The sequence below is a fragment of the Lagenorhynchus albirostris genome, chromosome 20, assembly GCF_949774975.1.
Source record: "Lagenorhynchus albirostris chromosome 20, mLagAlb1.1, whole genome shotgun sequence".
Classification (NCBI taxonomy): domain Eukaryota; kingdom Metazoa; phylum Chordata; class Mammalia; order Artiodactyla; family Delphinidae; genus Lagenorhynchus; species Lagenorhynchus albirostris.
This window is the reverse complement of record NC_083114.1, coordinates 11,620,579-11,637,130: the sequence shown is the minus strand read 5'-3', so window position 1 is coordinate 11,637,130 and position 16,552 is coordinate 11,620,579. Positions and strand designations below refer to the sequence as shown.

Sequence of the window (16,552 nt, the reverse complement as noted above, 5' to 3'; positions counted from 1 at the left end):
AGTCGCTAGCTATGCTAGAAAAGTACGAGAAAGAGTTGGAGCCAGGGAGTGAAGTTTTCGCCAGACTTTCCCCTTTCAGTCCTCCGTTGTCCCCTTGGTGACAGGCGGACACAGGAGAGCGCGCGTCGCGCCGGTGACGTAGCGGCCGGTTCTCCGCCATCTTAGTTGTGGACAGAGAGGCAGCAATCTCGGAGGAGCCGAGGCGGTGCGGCTGTCGAAATGCTGAGCCTCGGCAGGCGTGGGCTCTGGCTGGGCCTGGCCACGGCGGCAGCGGCGGCGATGGCCGCACGGCTGATGGGCTGGTGGAGTCCCCGCGCTGACTTTCGCCTTTTCATACCCGAGGAGCTGGCCCGCTATCGCGGCCGCCCTGGGGACCCGGGCCTCTACTTGGCCTTGCTCGGACGCGTCTACGATGTGTCCTCTGGCCGGAGGCACTACGAGCCTGGGGCCCACTATAGCGGCTTCGCAGGTATTAGCGGGGCGGTTCACGCCTATTCCTGTTACGATGCGGGCCGGTAGGCGTCTGCGCTTCATTCATTCACTTATTCATTCGTTTATTCATTTCCTCTTTTCCTCCCCACATTCGTCAGACCAGCGTGGGGACCGGGCTCAGCTGCATCATCCTTCTGGTCTGTTTTGACTCGGGCAGGACTATGGGCAACTGTTGCCAGCCTTTGCTTTCCCTATCTTTCCCCACCGCTCTTCTTGAGTGAGGCTGGAGAAACACATCTCTTGCCTCTTACGAGTTACCTTTTACTCGCCAGCAGAAGCCCCCAGTACATGCTTTGTGCCACACTGCGTGGCTCTCAGGGCCCAGAGATGAGTGACGCCCTGCTCCGGCCTCAAGAGTTCCCCAAATGGTTGGAAATGATTCCAACCATTTCTTCAATGTGCCCCAATTGGAAGCGATCTTCCTTTCCCCCTGCTCCAGGTTTCCCCTAAAAGTAGTACATTTGGTTTGAGTCGTTCTTGCTTCTAGTACAAATGCATTTGTCTGCCTTCCTTGAAAAAGTTTATCAGGTTAGAGCACAGGGAAGGAGTCTGGCCTCATTTACAGTCCTTCAGTACTTAGAACAAAGCTGGCACGTTAGGCCTCAAAGAACATTTGTCAAATGAGGATTATTCTGTCCTCCCTATTTTATATCTTGGGGGATTGGAGGATGTGATTTGCCTAGAGCCCTCACAACTAAGTCCTGACAGGACTTGAACTAGGAACACCAGCCTATTACTTTTAGAGATGTCGTCTTACCAGCCGAGAAGAATGACCATCTCCTAGATTAAAAAAGAAAAAGACGACGAGCAAGCCTACGGCCAGTGACTAAGCTGATAGGAAATAAGCATTTCCCACTTGTCATTATTTCAGGAGAACTGGGTAGCTGCCTCTGGTACTTAAATACAAGTCACTTCCCTGTCTTTAGGGAGAACTTTTAAGAAATAGAAGCATTGACAGAGAAGGAATTAAGTTCAGTTGGTGTTGCTGAGCTCCTCAAACAGTCCAGAAGGGGAAGGGACTTACCCAGGGCTACACAGTGAGTTAGAAGCAGAGCTGGAACTGGAATCAAGTGTTTTACTTACCTGCCAGGTGAGGACACTTTGGTGCACTCTCCTGCCGCACTCTGATGCAGCCATCATGGCTGTATGCACAAGTGTGAGCAGAAAACACTCCATTTCTGGAGTGGTTTTTCTTTTGCAATGTGCTCCACTGTCGACTGAGTTCCTTTGTGCCCAATACTTATTCACCATCTATTTACTGACCACTGCCATGTAGCTGGCCCTGTACCACGTGCTGAGGAATCAGAGATTATAACATTGCTCCCCAACACCTATGCACTCTAGTAGGGAAGCAGGTATGTTCACTTATTCGCTCAGTCAATATTTTTTTTTAAAGATATTCAGATGGTATAAAATCCACCCTTTTAAAGAGTACAAGTGGTTGTGAACATAGAAAGTTGTGCAAGTATCACCATTATCTCATTCCAGAGCATTTTTATCACCCCCAAAAGAAACCCCATATCTATTAGGAGTCATTCCCCAACCCCTCCGACTACTTAGCCCCTGGCAACCAGTATCTACTTTCTGTCTCAAAAGATTTGCCTCTTCTGGGCATTTCATGTAAATGGAGTCATGCATGTGGCCTTTTGTGTCTGGCTTCATTCACTTAGCATAATGTTTTCAAAGTTCATTCATGATGTATTGGCATGTCAAGACTCCATGCCTTTTTATGGCCAAATAATATTCCATTGTATAGATATACCACATTTTGTTGATCTATTCATCATTTCTTGGATATTTGGGTTGTCTCCACTTTTTGCTTATTATGAATAATACTATGAACATTATGTACAAGTTTTGTTGTGGACATGCGTTTTCAGTTCTCTTGTGTATATACCTAGGAGTGGAATTGCTGGGTCATATGGTAACTTATGTTTAACTTTCTGAGAAACTGCCCATTGTTTCCTAAAGTGGCTGCACCAACCTACATGCCCATCATTGATGTATTTAGAGTTCCAGTTTCTTCACATTCTCAGCAAACTTGTTACTGTCTTTTTTTTTCTTTTTGATTATAGCCATTTTAATGGGCTTGAAGTAGTATTTCATTGTGGTTTTGGTTATTTGCATCGCACTGATAACTAGTTGAGCATATTTTCATGTGCTTGTTGACCATTTGTATATCTTCCTTGGAGAAATGTCTATTCAAATCCTTTGTCCATTTTTAAATTGAGTTGTCTTTTTATTGTTGAGTTGTATATATGAATTCTTCATATATTCTGGACACTTAGACCCTTATCAGATATATAATTTGCAAATATTTCCTCCCATTCTGCAGGTTCTTTTCACTTTTTTTTGAAGTATAAATGACTCACAATATTATGTTAGTTTCAGGTGTACACCATAGTGATTTGATATTTTTATATATTACAAAATGATCACCACCATAGGTCTAGTGACCATCTGTCACCGTACAAAGTTATTACAGTATTATTGGCTCTCTGCCCTATGCTGTATCCCCATACTTATTTATAACTGGAAGGTTGTACCTTGTAATCTCCCTCACCTATTTCATTCAACCTCCTGCCTCCTTCCCTGTGGGCAACCACAAGTTTGTTCTCTGTATCTATGAGTCTCTTTCTGTTTTGTTATGTTTGTTTTTTTTGATTCCACATATAAGTGAAATTATACGGTATTTGTCTTTCTCTGACTTACTTTACTTAGCATAATACCCTATAGGTCCATCCATGTTGTCGCAAATGCTAAGATTTCATTTGCTTTTATGGCTAATATTCCACTGTATATGTGTATATCCATTTATCCATCTATGGACACTTAGGTTGCTTCCATATATTGGCTACTGTAAATAATGCTGCAGTGAACATAGGGGTGCATATTTCTTTTTGAATTTTGTTTTCTTTGGATAAATACCCAGGAGTGGAATTGCTGTATCATATGGTAGTTCTATTTTAAATTTTTTTGAGGAACCTCCGAAGTGTTTTCCATAGTAGCTCCCCAATTTACATTCCCACCAACAGTGTACAAGGTTCCTTTTTCTCCACACCCTCGCCAACACTTGTTATTTGTTGTCTTTTAGATAATATCCATTCCTACAGGTGTGAGGTGATATCTCATTGTGGTTTTGATTTGCATTCCTCTAATGATTAGTGATGCTGAGCATCTTTCACTTGTCTGTTGGCCATTTGTATAGCTTCTTTGGGAAAAATGTCTATTCAGGTCCTCTGCCGTTTTTTAATCAGGTTGCTTGGGGTTTTTTTGTTTTTTAATTAATTAATTTATTTAAAATTTTTGGCTGCGTTGGGTCTTCGTTGCTGTGCGCGGGCTTTCTCTAGTTGCGGAGAGCAAGGGCTACTCTTCGTTGCGGTGCGTGGGCTTCTCATTGCGGTGGCTTCTCTTATTGTGGAGCATGGGCTCTAGGCACATGGGCTTCAGTAGTTGTGGCACACGGGCTTAGTTGCTCCACGGCATGTGGGATCTTCCCGGACCAGGACTCGAACCCGTGTCCCCCGCATTAGCAGGCGGACTCTTAACCACTCTGCCACCAGGGAAGTCCCTGTTTTATTTTGTTCTGTTGATGCTGAGTTGTATGAGTTCTTTGTATATTTTAGATGGTAACCCTTTATCAGATGTATCATTTACAAATATCTTCTCCCATTCAGTAGGCTGCCTTTTCGGGTTTTCTGTTTGTTTGTTTTGGCTGCGCCTTGAAGCTTGCAGGATCTTAGTTCCCCACCAGAGATCAAACCCTGGCCCCCTGCAGTGGAAGCACGGAGTCCTAACCACTGGACCGCCAGGGAATTCCCTTGCCTTTTCGTTTTGTTGATAGTTTCCTTTGCTGTGCAAAAGCTTTTAAGTTTGATGTAGTTTCATTTGTTTACTTTTGCTTTTGTTTTCCTTGCCTGAGGAGACATTCCCAAAAATACTGCCAAGACCAATGTCAAAGAGCATACTGCCGGGAATTCCCTGGCAGTCCAGTAGTTAGAACTCTGCAGTTTCACTGCCGAGGGCCCAGGCTCGATCCCTGGTTGGGGAACTAAGATCCCACAAACAGCACGGCCAAAAAAAAAAAAAAAAAAAAAAAAAAAAGAGCATGCTGCCTGTTTTCTCTTGGGTGTTTTATGGTTTCAGGGCTTCACTTTCTTGATAGTGTCCTTTAATGCATAAAATTTAAAATTTCTGACCAAATCCTAATTATTTTCCCTCTGGTGGTTTGTGCTTTTGGTGTCCTAGCTAAGAAACCATTGCCTAATCCTAGGTCACAAAGACTTACACCTATGTTTTCTCCTAAGAGTTTTATATTTTTAGCTCATAATTCAGGTCATTGATTTATGGAGTCAATTTTATATATGGTAGGGGTCCAATTTCATTCTTTTGCATGTCACTATTCAGTTGTCCCAGCACCATTTGTTCTTTCCCTCATTGAATTGGCACCCTTATTGAAAATCAATTAACTATAAATGTATGGGTTTCATTCAGTCGTGTATTTACTGAGAATTTACTAAAGATCAGGCACCACCAGACACTGGGGAACTGATTCTTTAGTTTGGTATGTTCTTTTCCCTGATAAAACTTGCGGACTAGTAGAAATGACAGACGTTAAATAGTTATCACATAAGCAGTTAATCAGTTATTTTTGTGATGAGTGTTAAAAGAACATAGTGGTGTTACTAGAGGCCTTAGCCTAGTGGGGGAGGAGGACAGCGAGAAAGGGAGTACAGTGGCAAGGTGAGGTTGGCGGTGGCTGGTGCAGAGCCTTGAATGGCCTGCTAAGGAATATGTACCTTGTCATAGGGCAAAAGGAAGCCCCTGAGGATTCTGAAGCAAGAGAATGGTATGATCGATTTAATTAAAATATCAGTCTAAGTGTTGTATGGAAAATAGATGAGCAGGGGGCCAAATGAATGCAGGGAGACCTAGCAGGTTACTCTAGTAGTTCAGATGAGAGACGACGGCAGCCCGGGCTTGCTTAGTAGTAGATGGGGCCAGGCAGACTGATATTTAGGAAGAAATTATAGGACTTGGGGACTGATGGGATGTAAGGGATGAAGGAGGAGTCAAGGACTACATTTCTGGAGTGAGCAACTGGTTATTAACCGAGACAGGGAGTACTAGAATAGAGGCAGGTTTCCAGGGGCTGGGGATGCAGTATGGACATTTTTAACTTGTGATGTCTGAAAGTCATCTAAGGCACGTTGAGCAGACAACTGGATATACAGGTCTGGAGCTCAAGAGAAGTCTGAGCTAAACATACAAATTTGGCATCTTTGGCAGAGAGGTGGTACTTGAAACCACGGAGTGGATGAGATTGTCAAGTGGAGGGTGTGGATGGAGCAAAGGAGGTGAACAAGAACTGATGTCTGAGGCTGGTAGAAAATGAGCTAGAAGGGTAGGAGGAAAACCAAGAGTATAGTGTCACAGAAGCCAAGGGACATGGTCCACCATGCGAAATGTTGCTGAAAGTCAATGAAAGAACAGGATGCATGCCAGAAAGTATGTCTAAGATCCAGGGGCGTCTGTCACCGAGGGGGAGGAGGGATCAGCTTTGCTGGGGGCTGGGGAGTGAGGGTTTGGGGGAGATGTTTCTCAGAAAACAGATTCTTGAGTTGCTACAGTGTTGGTGATTTATAAGTTAATCTACTGGAAACATCTCCCCTGCAGGCCGAGACGCATCCAGAGCGTTTGTGACCGGGGACTACTCTGAAGGAGGCCTTGTGGATGATGTATCTGACCTGTCATTTTCTGAGATGCTGACACTCCAAAGTTGGCTTTCATTCTATGAGAAGAATTATGAATTCATCGGTAAGTATTCCACAGGTCATTTCCATAGATTTCATTTAGTTGTCTTGCAGTTGTTTTCTTGTTTTGTTTGTCTTGCAGTTTTTTTAAGGGGCTAGAATTCTTTGGGGATTGGACTCAAGGTTAAAATCTGAAAAATGCCCATGGATTTTTCACCTTAAACTCTGGCTGTCAGTGTGGCGATATGTCCCGGAAGGAAATGGCTGGGGCGCTTGTTTCCATCACCTTTTTTTTTGGTCATGCCGCGGCTTGTGGGATCTCAGTTCCCTGACCAGGGATCCGACCAGGCCCTCGGCAGTGAAGGCGCGGAGTCCTAACCACGGGCCCACCGGGGAGGTCCCTGTTTCCCTTGCTCTCGCTCCTGGGAGAGGACTGCCCGACCACTGGCTTTGGCCTCTGCTGCCCCACAGCCTGCGCCACTCTTGAGTGACCCGCCCAGGAGGGCAGCTTCCCCATCTTGCCGTGTTCCAGGAGTCTGGCTTCAGACACAGTCAGGGAGGCTCAAAGCCTGTTTGCAAATGGTTTTGACAAATATCCTTTTACTTCATCCCCGAAGGAGACAGACATCAACCTGTGCCCATCCTCAACGAACTGCCTCCCAGGTGGAAGTCATGCTCATCAAACACTTGTTCAAGCCAGTTGTGTGGAGCGCCGCACCTGCTACCTAAATGAGAAGATACCTAACGGTGTCCTAAAGAAATGTTAGACACTAAACAGTAGATTGCTTCACAAACACTGACAACTGGGATGGTTGGGCCCCTGTTCTCCATCTACTGCTGCCCTGACCTCTCACTGGAGCCCACTTAGACACGGCTAATTTCCTGAGGAACATCAGTGTCACTTCACCCTGGAACAGGTCTAAATTGGAAGTTCTTTCTCTGCCCCTAATGCCCCTGCATGTCTGCTTCTGTCATTACTCCCTGGATTACCTTTGCTGAGAACCTTTCACTGGCATTTTCACTGACTCCTCTGCTCCGTCCACGTCCAACTAGCCAAGGCTTTTTTCATGAATCTGAAGTTCTGTTTCCAGTGCCCCCTCTTCCACACCCACCACTGTTGGCCCCTGTCACCCCAACCTGCAGCACCCCCCATCTTTGTTTTCACCCAGTCTGCACCAGGCCACTCCTCAGATCACAACTATGTTTGCCACTGAAGGAACTGACCTCTATCCGTCTGGCCTTCAGAAGGCTTGGTTCTCCCTTTTCCCCATAAAGTTGCCAAACCAAAGCTGAAACATGACTGTGTTAATAAGGAAAAAACCCAACACAGAAGAATAAAAGTGGAGTCCTGTGTGTCAGCAAAGGATGCCAGACCAAACACATCACACTGATGTCGAGGAGCAAACTGATGTGTTTGGTGAGATGAGTGAACTCGTCTTGTCTGAACAGTGTTAACGTGCAGGGGAGTGAGGGGCACATGGTCAGAAATGCCTCCGAAGGACTGTAGTTAAAGTCAGGATATATTCGAGTATCTGCTATGGATATGCTGTGGTTCTGGTCCTCATGGGGACCACAGATGAGCTGAATGCAGTTCCTGTCCTCTGTTAGCGCATTCTGTAAGGGGAGGGCAGTGTTAGGTTCTTTCAGGGCACCAGAAACCCTCAGGACAGAGCGTCAGAAGATGAAGGTTTATTACACAGGTGCACACTGAAGGACGACAGCAGGAAGCCATCTTGGCAGCCATATGGCCAGGCCTCGAGGGGAAACGAGATGCCATTTTTGTGTTCTGGAGACCCAGCCAATGGTGACCGCCATTCTCACGACACAGCTTCTGCCTCTTTCTCTGTTGCCTCTACTACTGCTGTCCTCTCTTGGGGTCTCATGTCTAAAACCCACCAGGACAGGCTTGTCACCATGCATACAGAGACCCTCTACAGGAGAAAGTGCGGTGCCAGGCCAACTCAGACTGAAGCCCTGGGACTTGGGCCCTGCTCCCTTCATTTATTCTAACAAGCGTTCAAAATGAATGCTCTGAACTAAGCTGCTTTGAGTGCTGGGGCCTCACTGGTGGGGAGAGCAGTACCATAAACTAGTAAACTGACTAGACAATTCCAGATAGGACTGTGAATAAGCTAAAACTAATGTGATGCATGTTTGGGTGTGTGCGTGACACCTTTAGAGCAGATGGTCAGGGTAGCCTCTTGGAGGAAATGAAAATTAAGCTGAGACCTGGAAGGTGAGAAGGAGCCAGCCATCCTGAGATCTGAGAAGAGAGTATTTCAGGCTGAGGGAACAGAGTGCGCGAGGCGGGGAGCAGCGAAGCATGGTCAGGGAGCCTACAGTGAGGGAGGGGACCACTTAAGAGGAGGCTGAAGAAGCAAACACAGGTCAGATGCTTGTCTTGGAGGCCTTTGATAAGAAGTTTGTGTTTTATCCATATGTTTTAGGAAGCCATAGGAGGGTATAAACCAGGCATGGAGGTGTGATTTACGTTTTTAAAAGGTCACCCCAGCTACTCTGTAGAGAAAGAACTGTGGGAAGGAATGAGCTGAAGCAGAGACCACTGGGAGGCCACTGTCGTAATCCATCGTCTGGATTAGGGTGGTAGCAGTGGAAATGGGCAGAATCAGGGTGTTTTTTAAAGGTTGGACCGACACGATTCACCCATGGTTTGGACATGAACGAAGGGAAGTGTACATTTAGATGTGAAGGAGGAGTCAGAGATCCAGGGCTCCTAAGCCAGGGAACCCAGGCAGAAGTGATAAGAATAGGGACCTCCCTGGCGGTCCCCTGGTTAGGACTCTGCGCTTCCACTGCAGGGGGCCTGGGTTCAACCCCTGGTTGGGGAACTAAGATCCCGCAAGCCACATGGAGTGGCCGAAAAAACAAAGTGATAAGAATAGAATTGGAAAGGTCAGGATAGGGTGTTGGACTTGAGAAGATGAACTGAATCTGGTACACGAACGTACCCTGGAATCTCAGTTCTCGGGGACTGAGAAGATTGGACAGACACAGCAGGAGCAGGTACGTACAGATACCTCCTCCTACTTGGGCAAACCTTCTAGAAGTCCTTTCTGCTGCTTCTCTTGCCCTGTGCCAGGGGCTGCTGTGAAAGCCACTTGCACTTCAGGACTCGGAGATGCAAGTCCCTGCATCTAAGAACTGATCTCTTCTTGGCTCTGGCCTACAGGCTCGCCGACCACTTGCTGGCCATAGCTCAGACCTTACAAATTCTGACGGGGATTTCAAACTAAAACCAGTTTCCACTCAGCTTGTCCACTGAAGGACTGAGCCGGAAAAGAATGGTGGAGGGGAGAGCATGAGCTCAGGGCCAGACCCACTTACTAGCTTCAGGGACTTCCCAGCTATTCAGTCTCCCAGTCTCTCTCCTAGGACCACGGGAGCACTGATTTCTCTCTCAAACGGGTGTTAGGAGGATTACAAAATACTGGTAAAGTGCTAGCACAGCTCCTGATGCTGAGTGAACACTCAATAAATGACTTATTTATATCCATATAAGACAAAATAATTCAATGTGGGGAAGAAATGAGCCACAAAAATGTTATGCAATAAGCCATTCATTCATCAAGCATTTCTTGGACACCTACTGTGTACCTCAAGCACTGTGGAACACTGAAAAATGAGTGACATGTGGGGAAGGATTTTATAATTTCCGTGCTGGAGGACTCTACATCTAGAACAGGGAGGCGTCTATCCAGAGTCGTATAAGATGTTGAGAGACATCGGGATAGAAGGCAACACAAGTCCCTCCAACCAGTTCTTAATAAATCAGCAGCCAGCAGGCTACTGTGGAAGTCAGAAGCCCTGGGGACTCGGCTTTACCAGGACTTCTGCAGGAGCTAAGCCTCTGTTCCTGCCCCCCCCTCCCACGGCTACTCTGATGTCAGCTTTCCTGTCACCACAGGGAGGGTGACAGGAAGGTTCTACGGAGAGGATGGGCTACCTACTCCAGAACTGACCCAGGCAGAAGCCATGATCACCAAAGGCTTGGAGGCAAATAAACAGGAACTGAAAGAGAAGCAGAAGTTTCCACCATGCAATGCTGAGTGGAGCTCAACCCGGGGCAGCCGGTTCTGGTGCTCCCAGAGGAGGTAAACGGGCTTTCCTTCTGTTCCTCCCGCCTCTCCCCCAAATCCATCTTCTAGGTCACCACATCTGTGCTGTTCAGTGAGGCCATAAATTGACTGTTAACCCAGGGGAACTTTGTCAAAATACGTGTGCTCTGGGATAGCAATTCTCAAGCCAGACGCTGCTTTTGAGACGCTCAGAGGCCAGTGGGGAAAAGCCTTTCACAGGTGTTGCCACCAGTGCAGGGAAGTGGCGCTGCCTCCTAGGAAGGCAGAGGGCAGGGGCTGGAGCAGCAGTGAAAGGACGACGGGCTGTGCCCTCAGAGGGGAAGCTGGAGGACCTCGGGGGAGAGCAAGAAGGTTCGGGTGAACACTGCAGACCACTGCCTTGGGAAAACACCAAGGCAGCAAGTGAAATGGCTTCTCCTTTTCGCAAGGCCTGGTTCACTGCTCCCTCTCCTCCCTTCCCAGAGAAACTCACGACTTCATGCTTTAAGCAGCCCTCTTTCCTTCTCTCCTTAGTGGAGGTGTGAGCAGAGACTGGATTGGCGTCCCCAGGAAGCTGTTTAAGCCAGGTGCCAAGGAGCCCCACTGCGTGTGTGTGAGAACAACTGGCCCCCCTAGTGACCAGACGCCGGACAACCCTACACACAGAAATCGTGGGGACTTGGACCACCCCAACTTGGAGGAATACACAGGCTGCCCACCCCTAGCCATCACATGCTATGTCCCCCTCTGAGCCGGTACCCTGTATGTCCATAACCCACAGGGAACCCTCACCTGCCTTTCCCTAATGGGCCCTTGACTCCTGTGCCCTAGGAGGGCTCCTACATGAAACAAGAGGGCCTGGAAGGACTGGGCCATGCTCTGCAGACAGGACTCATGCCCCTCCCCATGGGCTCACCATTTTGGTGACTGAGCCCAGTGCTTGGCAACCTGCCTAGTACTGGTCGGCCTGTTTTTGCCACTATTCCGCTAGATCTCCTCACCATCATCCTTTGGAGTTCGCAGGTATTAACGGGCACAAATTTGACCAACTCAGAGCTAACTGGACAGACACGCAGAAGGGCTCTGAGCTCCAACAGCTTCCTTTCCACGGACTCCCAGGCTGCCCAGATCAGCTGCCGGCCTGGGCCCTGCTTGTAAGTCTCATCCTGACCAGGACATCGGGGCCTACGTCATTCCCTTACAACTCAGAAACAAGCAGACACATCCAGAAAAGCCATACGAACTAACAGTGTCAACACAACCCTGTTCCGGTTCCCCACTTGCTAATGTGAGCCCTGACTTTTACAACCTTTCTTAAAAGTAAGACCTCTGCCCTTAGGCAAACTTGAATTTATCAGTACAGCCAAAAGCCGCATTGAGTTAATTCGAGCTGAACCAATATAGTGAGAGGTGACAATAAAACAGGATAGGCTAGTTCTGGAAATGGAAAAGTTTTTGCTTATAGGGATGCAGCAAATCCAGATAACTCTGAACAAAGCAACAATTTAAAGCAAAGATATTGTTTCTCTTTAAACACTTAAAATTAGGGGTGGTGTGTTTTCAAAGGGAGAAGTCTGCATTTTTGAGCAAAAGGTAGTTTCACAGCTCTAACGTGGACACTGGCTAGCGCAACATCAAAGTTTGGGCAAGGCTACAAATGCCAATACAAACAGCCTCAACAGTGGGTGGTGTGTCCAAGGTCATCTGTAATCTCCCACACTGGACCAAGTTCATACCCGTTACCTCCTCGATTCTAGTTAAGCTCATGGGGGCAGAGTTCCTACCTTACAGATAAGGAAACGAATCTGAAGCGATTACAGGTTCATGGTCTCCCCGTCTGTGCCTTCACCTCAACTTCTCCCAGTCCCCTCAGCTGTTAATCTAAACATTCCCTGTCCTCCCTTTCTTGGTCTTTTTTCCTCTCCTTTATCATTAATCTCACTTAATAGCTTTCCAGATTCACGGACTGGAAAACGGAGGCTGCCTGCCCTAACGTGTGGCTCGCTGCCCTTCGGCCACAGCTGCTCTTCACGCCTGAATCCTGCTCTTGGCTCCTTTTGCCATCCAGGATCTTCCTCACCGGCCTTTCCAGCACCTTTAACCTCTTCATGCCTCCCGGCTCTTCCCTCTAAGTCTGCATTCAACAGCTCACTTCCCTTCCCTCCTGCCCCATTCTTCTGAGGCCCCGTAACTCCTTCCTGTCCCTACTTCCCGCCCCAGCGAAGCTTTGGAGAATGCTGCATGTACTCAGGCTTTGCTCCTCAGCCCCCATCTGCCTGCAACACAGTCGCCCAGCTTAGCCCTTCCCTGCGCCACAGCAGGATAAATTCTGTACTGGCAAACGCACGGCCACATTCAATTATTACCTACCTGGACCTGTCCCACCTGAGGGCCCTCGTGAAAGCCTCCCTTGGCTTTTTCCCCATTTCCCTTATATCCCTCGGGGGTCCCTTCCAGCCTCCTGGAAGCCTCTCCTCCACACGCCTTCCCACCAGCTCCTGTCGCTCCTGCGTCAGCTGCCAAGTCTGCAATCTCGTCCAGGCGGCTTTCCTGACCATTTCTGCAGGCACCAGAGTCTCCACAGTTCTGGCATTTAGTCTTCATCTTCTCCCTGGTGATTCTTCCAGTGTCCGTGGATGGTTCCACCATCGCCATCTCAAAGCACCCAGTCACACCAAGTAAGAATCCTGGCCATCATCCCCAGCCCCTTCTCTCCTGAGCCCCTCCTCCTGACCAGTCTCCAGGTCCTAGCAATCCCACCCCTTACCTGTTCAGTACTCCTCCTCTGGTTGAGGCCTTCCTTTCTCACCTGATCTAACTGCACTCCCTCCAGCCCATCCTCCACACTGCCAAGCCATCCCCGTGATGTTCGGGGCATTCTCCGTTTAAACCTCTTCAGTGGCTCCCTTATCTGTAAGGATCAGGTGCTAACTCTTCAGCGGCACACGAGGCCCTTCTAGGGTCCGTCTCCTCTTAGCCTCTGTATCTCTGCCACCACCTCCCACGTGCACTGATCCCTCCAGCCTTCACCTCGCTGCTTTATGCCTGCAACACCTTCACCCCGGCTGTCCCTTCTGCCTGGAATGACATGTCTTCTTCTCAATTTTTCTACCTCTTATCCCTTAATAACGTAGCTCAATCAACTGGGAGGCTTCATGAACCACTGGCCCACCAGTGGATTTAGACGCACTTCCCTCTAGGAAAATAATTCTGTGTTCACTTCTAAAATAACAAATGTCACAGTGTCCCGTAACTATGAATTTCCTATCAGCCTCTCGCATTGGACTGCAGACTCTCTTTGAGACAGGGACCAAGGATCACTTGGCTTTGTACCCCTATATCCACCATACCTAGGACACGAGAAGTGTGCAGAATTAGCTCTCTTGCAGATGAGGCAACCGAGGCCCAAAGAACTTAATAAAGGCACATAGCAATGAAGCTGAGCCTAGAACTCAAGGTTCTTGTCCTGACTCAGTGCTATCTTCGTGCCTCCATGGCTTGGTATGTCTCCGCCCTCCCTGGAGCAGGAGCAAACAGTAAGGAGGCGAACTTAAGTGAGGACCTTATTCTGAGTTCCACACAGCCCTTGAGCTCAGTGCCTGAGGCACCCCTGCTGACTCAACCCCAGGCTAACTGAGAACTAGTCACTGCCACTGCTCTCCTTAGTCCTTAGTTATTCGACAGATATTTACCAAGCATCTGTGTGCCATGGGGTTGGGCTGGGGGGAAGTGAGGCTCCTGACCTCAAGGAGCTTGTAGTATGGCCAAGTAAAGCCCTGGTTAGAGCGGCCAGAGGCCACTCCTGGGGTAGGAATGCAGGGATAGCGTGGAGGCCAGGTCCAGAGATGTTTAGATCCTTCCAAAACAAACTGATAAGGAAAAAGAGCAAAACAAGGCACTTAAGAGTCATCCCAGCCAAGTACAGACCTGAACTCTGGCTGATGCAACACCCCTGAGCCCACATTTCAGGACACACTCATCCAGCCTCTGCGGGCTGCTCACTTCCTTGCTCAATGAGCACTCATTTCCTTTTCGATGCCGACCACTTACTTTATAGGAAACAGCCTCCTCACACCAGGGCAGTGGATGAGTCTTCAAAGGATTCGCCAAGAGTAGGTTGTCATGTTAATGATCCAGAAGGCTCAGCCATGAGAAGCTAGTGGCTACTGGAGAAATGCCTCTCCTTCCTCTCTCCTGGGCAAGACTATGGAGGAGGAAGGTAGTCCCTCCGTGATGCAAGCCACAGAAAGTTCAGCTCGGGCAGTTAAGACCTGCTGACAGAGGGAAGTGGAGAAGGAAACTAATACATGTTGGGCAAACATGCTGAGCAGGGAGGGAGCTTTGTCTGTTCTCACTGAACCTCGATGCCAGCCTTGAGAGGGTCTTCTTATGGTCCAGAAAAGGGGCATAAATTCTCCCACCCCACATCTAATGGTTACAACAGTCATTGCACGGCAGGGCTGAGTTTTTTGTGTTTTTTTGTTTGTTTTACATCTTTATTGGAGTATAATTGCTTTACAATGGTGTGTTAGTTTCTGCTTTATAACAAAGTGAATAGAGCTGAGCTTCTTACCCAGGTCTGCTCTCTCTGCCACACCATGAGCAGTGTTAAAGCAAGGGCTGGGCAGCTGCCTTCCAACATGCTGGAGGAAATTGTAACGTCTGCCTTTTAATCCTGAGATTCCAGTTTTTCCAGAAACACAGAACTAAGAGGGAAGAGGCCAGAGTTTTTTGGCCACAGCTCAGTCCCTTTAACTTGCAAAGGGACCCGTATCAGACCATTGCCGCCATCCCTAGCTTGCTCAGCTCCAGGACAAACTGTGATCTGAAAGATAGACGCTACGGACAGGTTAGGGACATCTGTTCAGAAATCTGTGGAAATCTGAATTTCCATCCTCGAAAGCACTTCCTATTCCCTGGGCCCCCAGATTCCTGCAAATAGGCAGCAGACATTGCTCCCATCAGTCCACACTGGAGGGGACCCTCGCTGTGCACACCAGAATTCGTGTACTTGCATGAGAGGAAGGACATATGACCTAATACTGATCGCCTTCCTCAAGGCAACCCTGTGAGCTAGGACGAACCGTGCTCACTTCTGTTTTACAGACATAAAAATGAAGGCACAGAAATTATGAAACATGCCGGTTTGTACTCACATATTATGACAAAATATGACCAGTGTTCTCCTCAGGGACGGCTATTAGGATTACTTGGGATTGTTACGTGGAAGCCCCCAACAGTGCCTATTAACTCTGAGTAAAGCCACCAGAGAATGCGATTTATCAATCACCATAGCTGGTCCGAACCAGGAGTGAGCAAAATGGAAAACAGGTAAGGGAAAGGAGAACACTAGTTCAAGAAAGTGTGATGGTGAGGTGAGCTACTAGATTCATGCAGTTTGTATGAGGGAATTATGGATCACTAGATTTTAACTTGCAAACCCCTAAACTTTCCTTAGTTTTCTCTGAAACCCACAGCACCAGTCCTCCCTTCAGACCAAGGCCAGCAGAAACCTCACCATGGGGGGATCTTCTCGAGTTGCTCCTAAATAATGGAGTCAGGGAGGGAATTTCCAGGGTCCACGGGAGAGCTGCAGTGGGGTCAGGTGGCTGAGCCTGGGCAGCTGTGGTCACAGACGTCACCATGAGCTGAAGTCTGGGCCAAGAGCACAGGACATCCAGGCAGCTGGTCATTATGCCTAAAACAGCTACCTTCTCACTGCTGTCAACCATGTGTTTCTGAAAAGTGTTGGAAATTCAGATTTTCCTAGAGGGTAGCTGTTAAAGAAATGTATTCACATGTCAGGAGTGTTAAAATTTTTGTGTTTGTTTTTAATGCTTACAGGGCTTCCCTGGTGGCACAGTGGTTAAGAATCCGCCTGCCAATGCAGGGGACCCGGGTTCGAGCCCTGGTCTGGGAAGATCCCACATGCCACGGAGCAACTAAGCCTGTGCGCCACAACTGCTGAGCCTGTGCTCTAGAGCCTGTGAGCCACAACTACTGAGACCATGTGCTGCAACTACTGAAGCCTGCGTGCCTAGGGCCTATGCTCTGCAACAAGAGAAGGCACAGCAATGAGAAGCCCGCACTGCAACGAAGAGTAGCCCCTGCTCTCCACAACTAGAGAAAGCCTGTGCACAGCAATGAAGACCCAACCCAGCCAAAAATAAATAAATAAATTTTAAAAAAAAAGGAACTACAAATGTGTTATTAAGGTTTCCACTTTAAATG

At 48.0% G+C, this 16,552-nt stretch overlaps 2 protein-coding genes across 6 annotated transcripts in view; one reads left to right on the top strand and one right to left on the bottom strand.

Annotated features, from left to right (window-relative positions):
• Positions 1 to 40: 40 nt before the first annotated feature.
• LOC132511016 (neuferricin) lies at positions 41 to 16,507 on the top strand. Of its 5 annotated transcripts, none has more exons than XM_060133699.1 (5): positions 41 to 469; positions 6,169 to 6,309; positions 10,171 to 10,357; positions 10,856 to 10,908; positions 16,166 to 16,507. In XM_060133699.1, exons 1-5 carry the CDS (start codon positions 220 to 222, stop codon positions 16,189 to 16,191), a joined length of 657 nt encoding a protein of 218 aa, XP_059989682.1. In that variant the 5' UTR covers positions 41 to 219; the 3' UTR covers positions 16,192 to 16,507. The 5 variants fall into 5 exon arrangements, 2 of the variants coding, with proteins under 2 accessions (XP_059989682.1, XP_059989681.1); XR_009537495.1 differs by having other exon boundaries at positions 43 to 469; positions 10,856 to 11,475; XR_009537493.1 differs by having other exon boundaries at positions 43 to 469; positions 10,856 to 11,609.
• The window catches only part of ANKFY1 (ankyrin repeat and FYVE domain containing 1), a 79,257-nt gene continuing 77,487 nt past the window's right edge, over positions 14,783 to 16,552 (bottom strand). Inside the window, exon 25 of the mRNA XM_060133670.1 lies at positions 14,783 to 16,098. Within this exon, the coding sequence (XP_059989653.1) occupies positions 16,029 to 16,098 (70 nt within the window). The 3' untranslated portion in view covers positions 14,783 to 16,028. The remainder of the gene's footprint in view (positions 16,099 to 16,552) is intronic.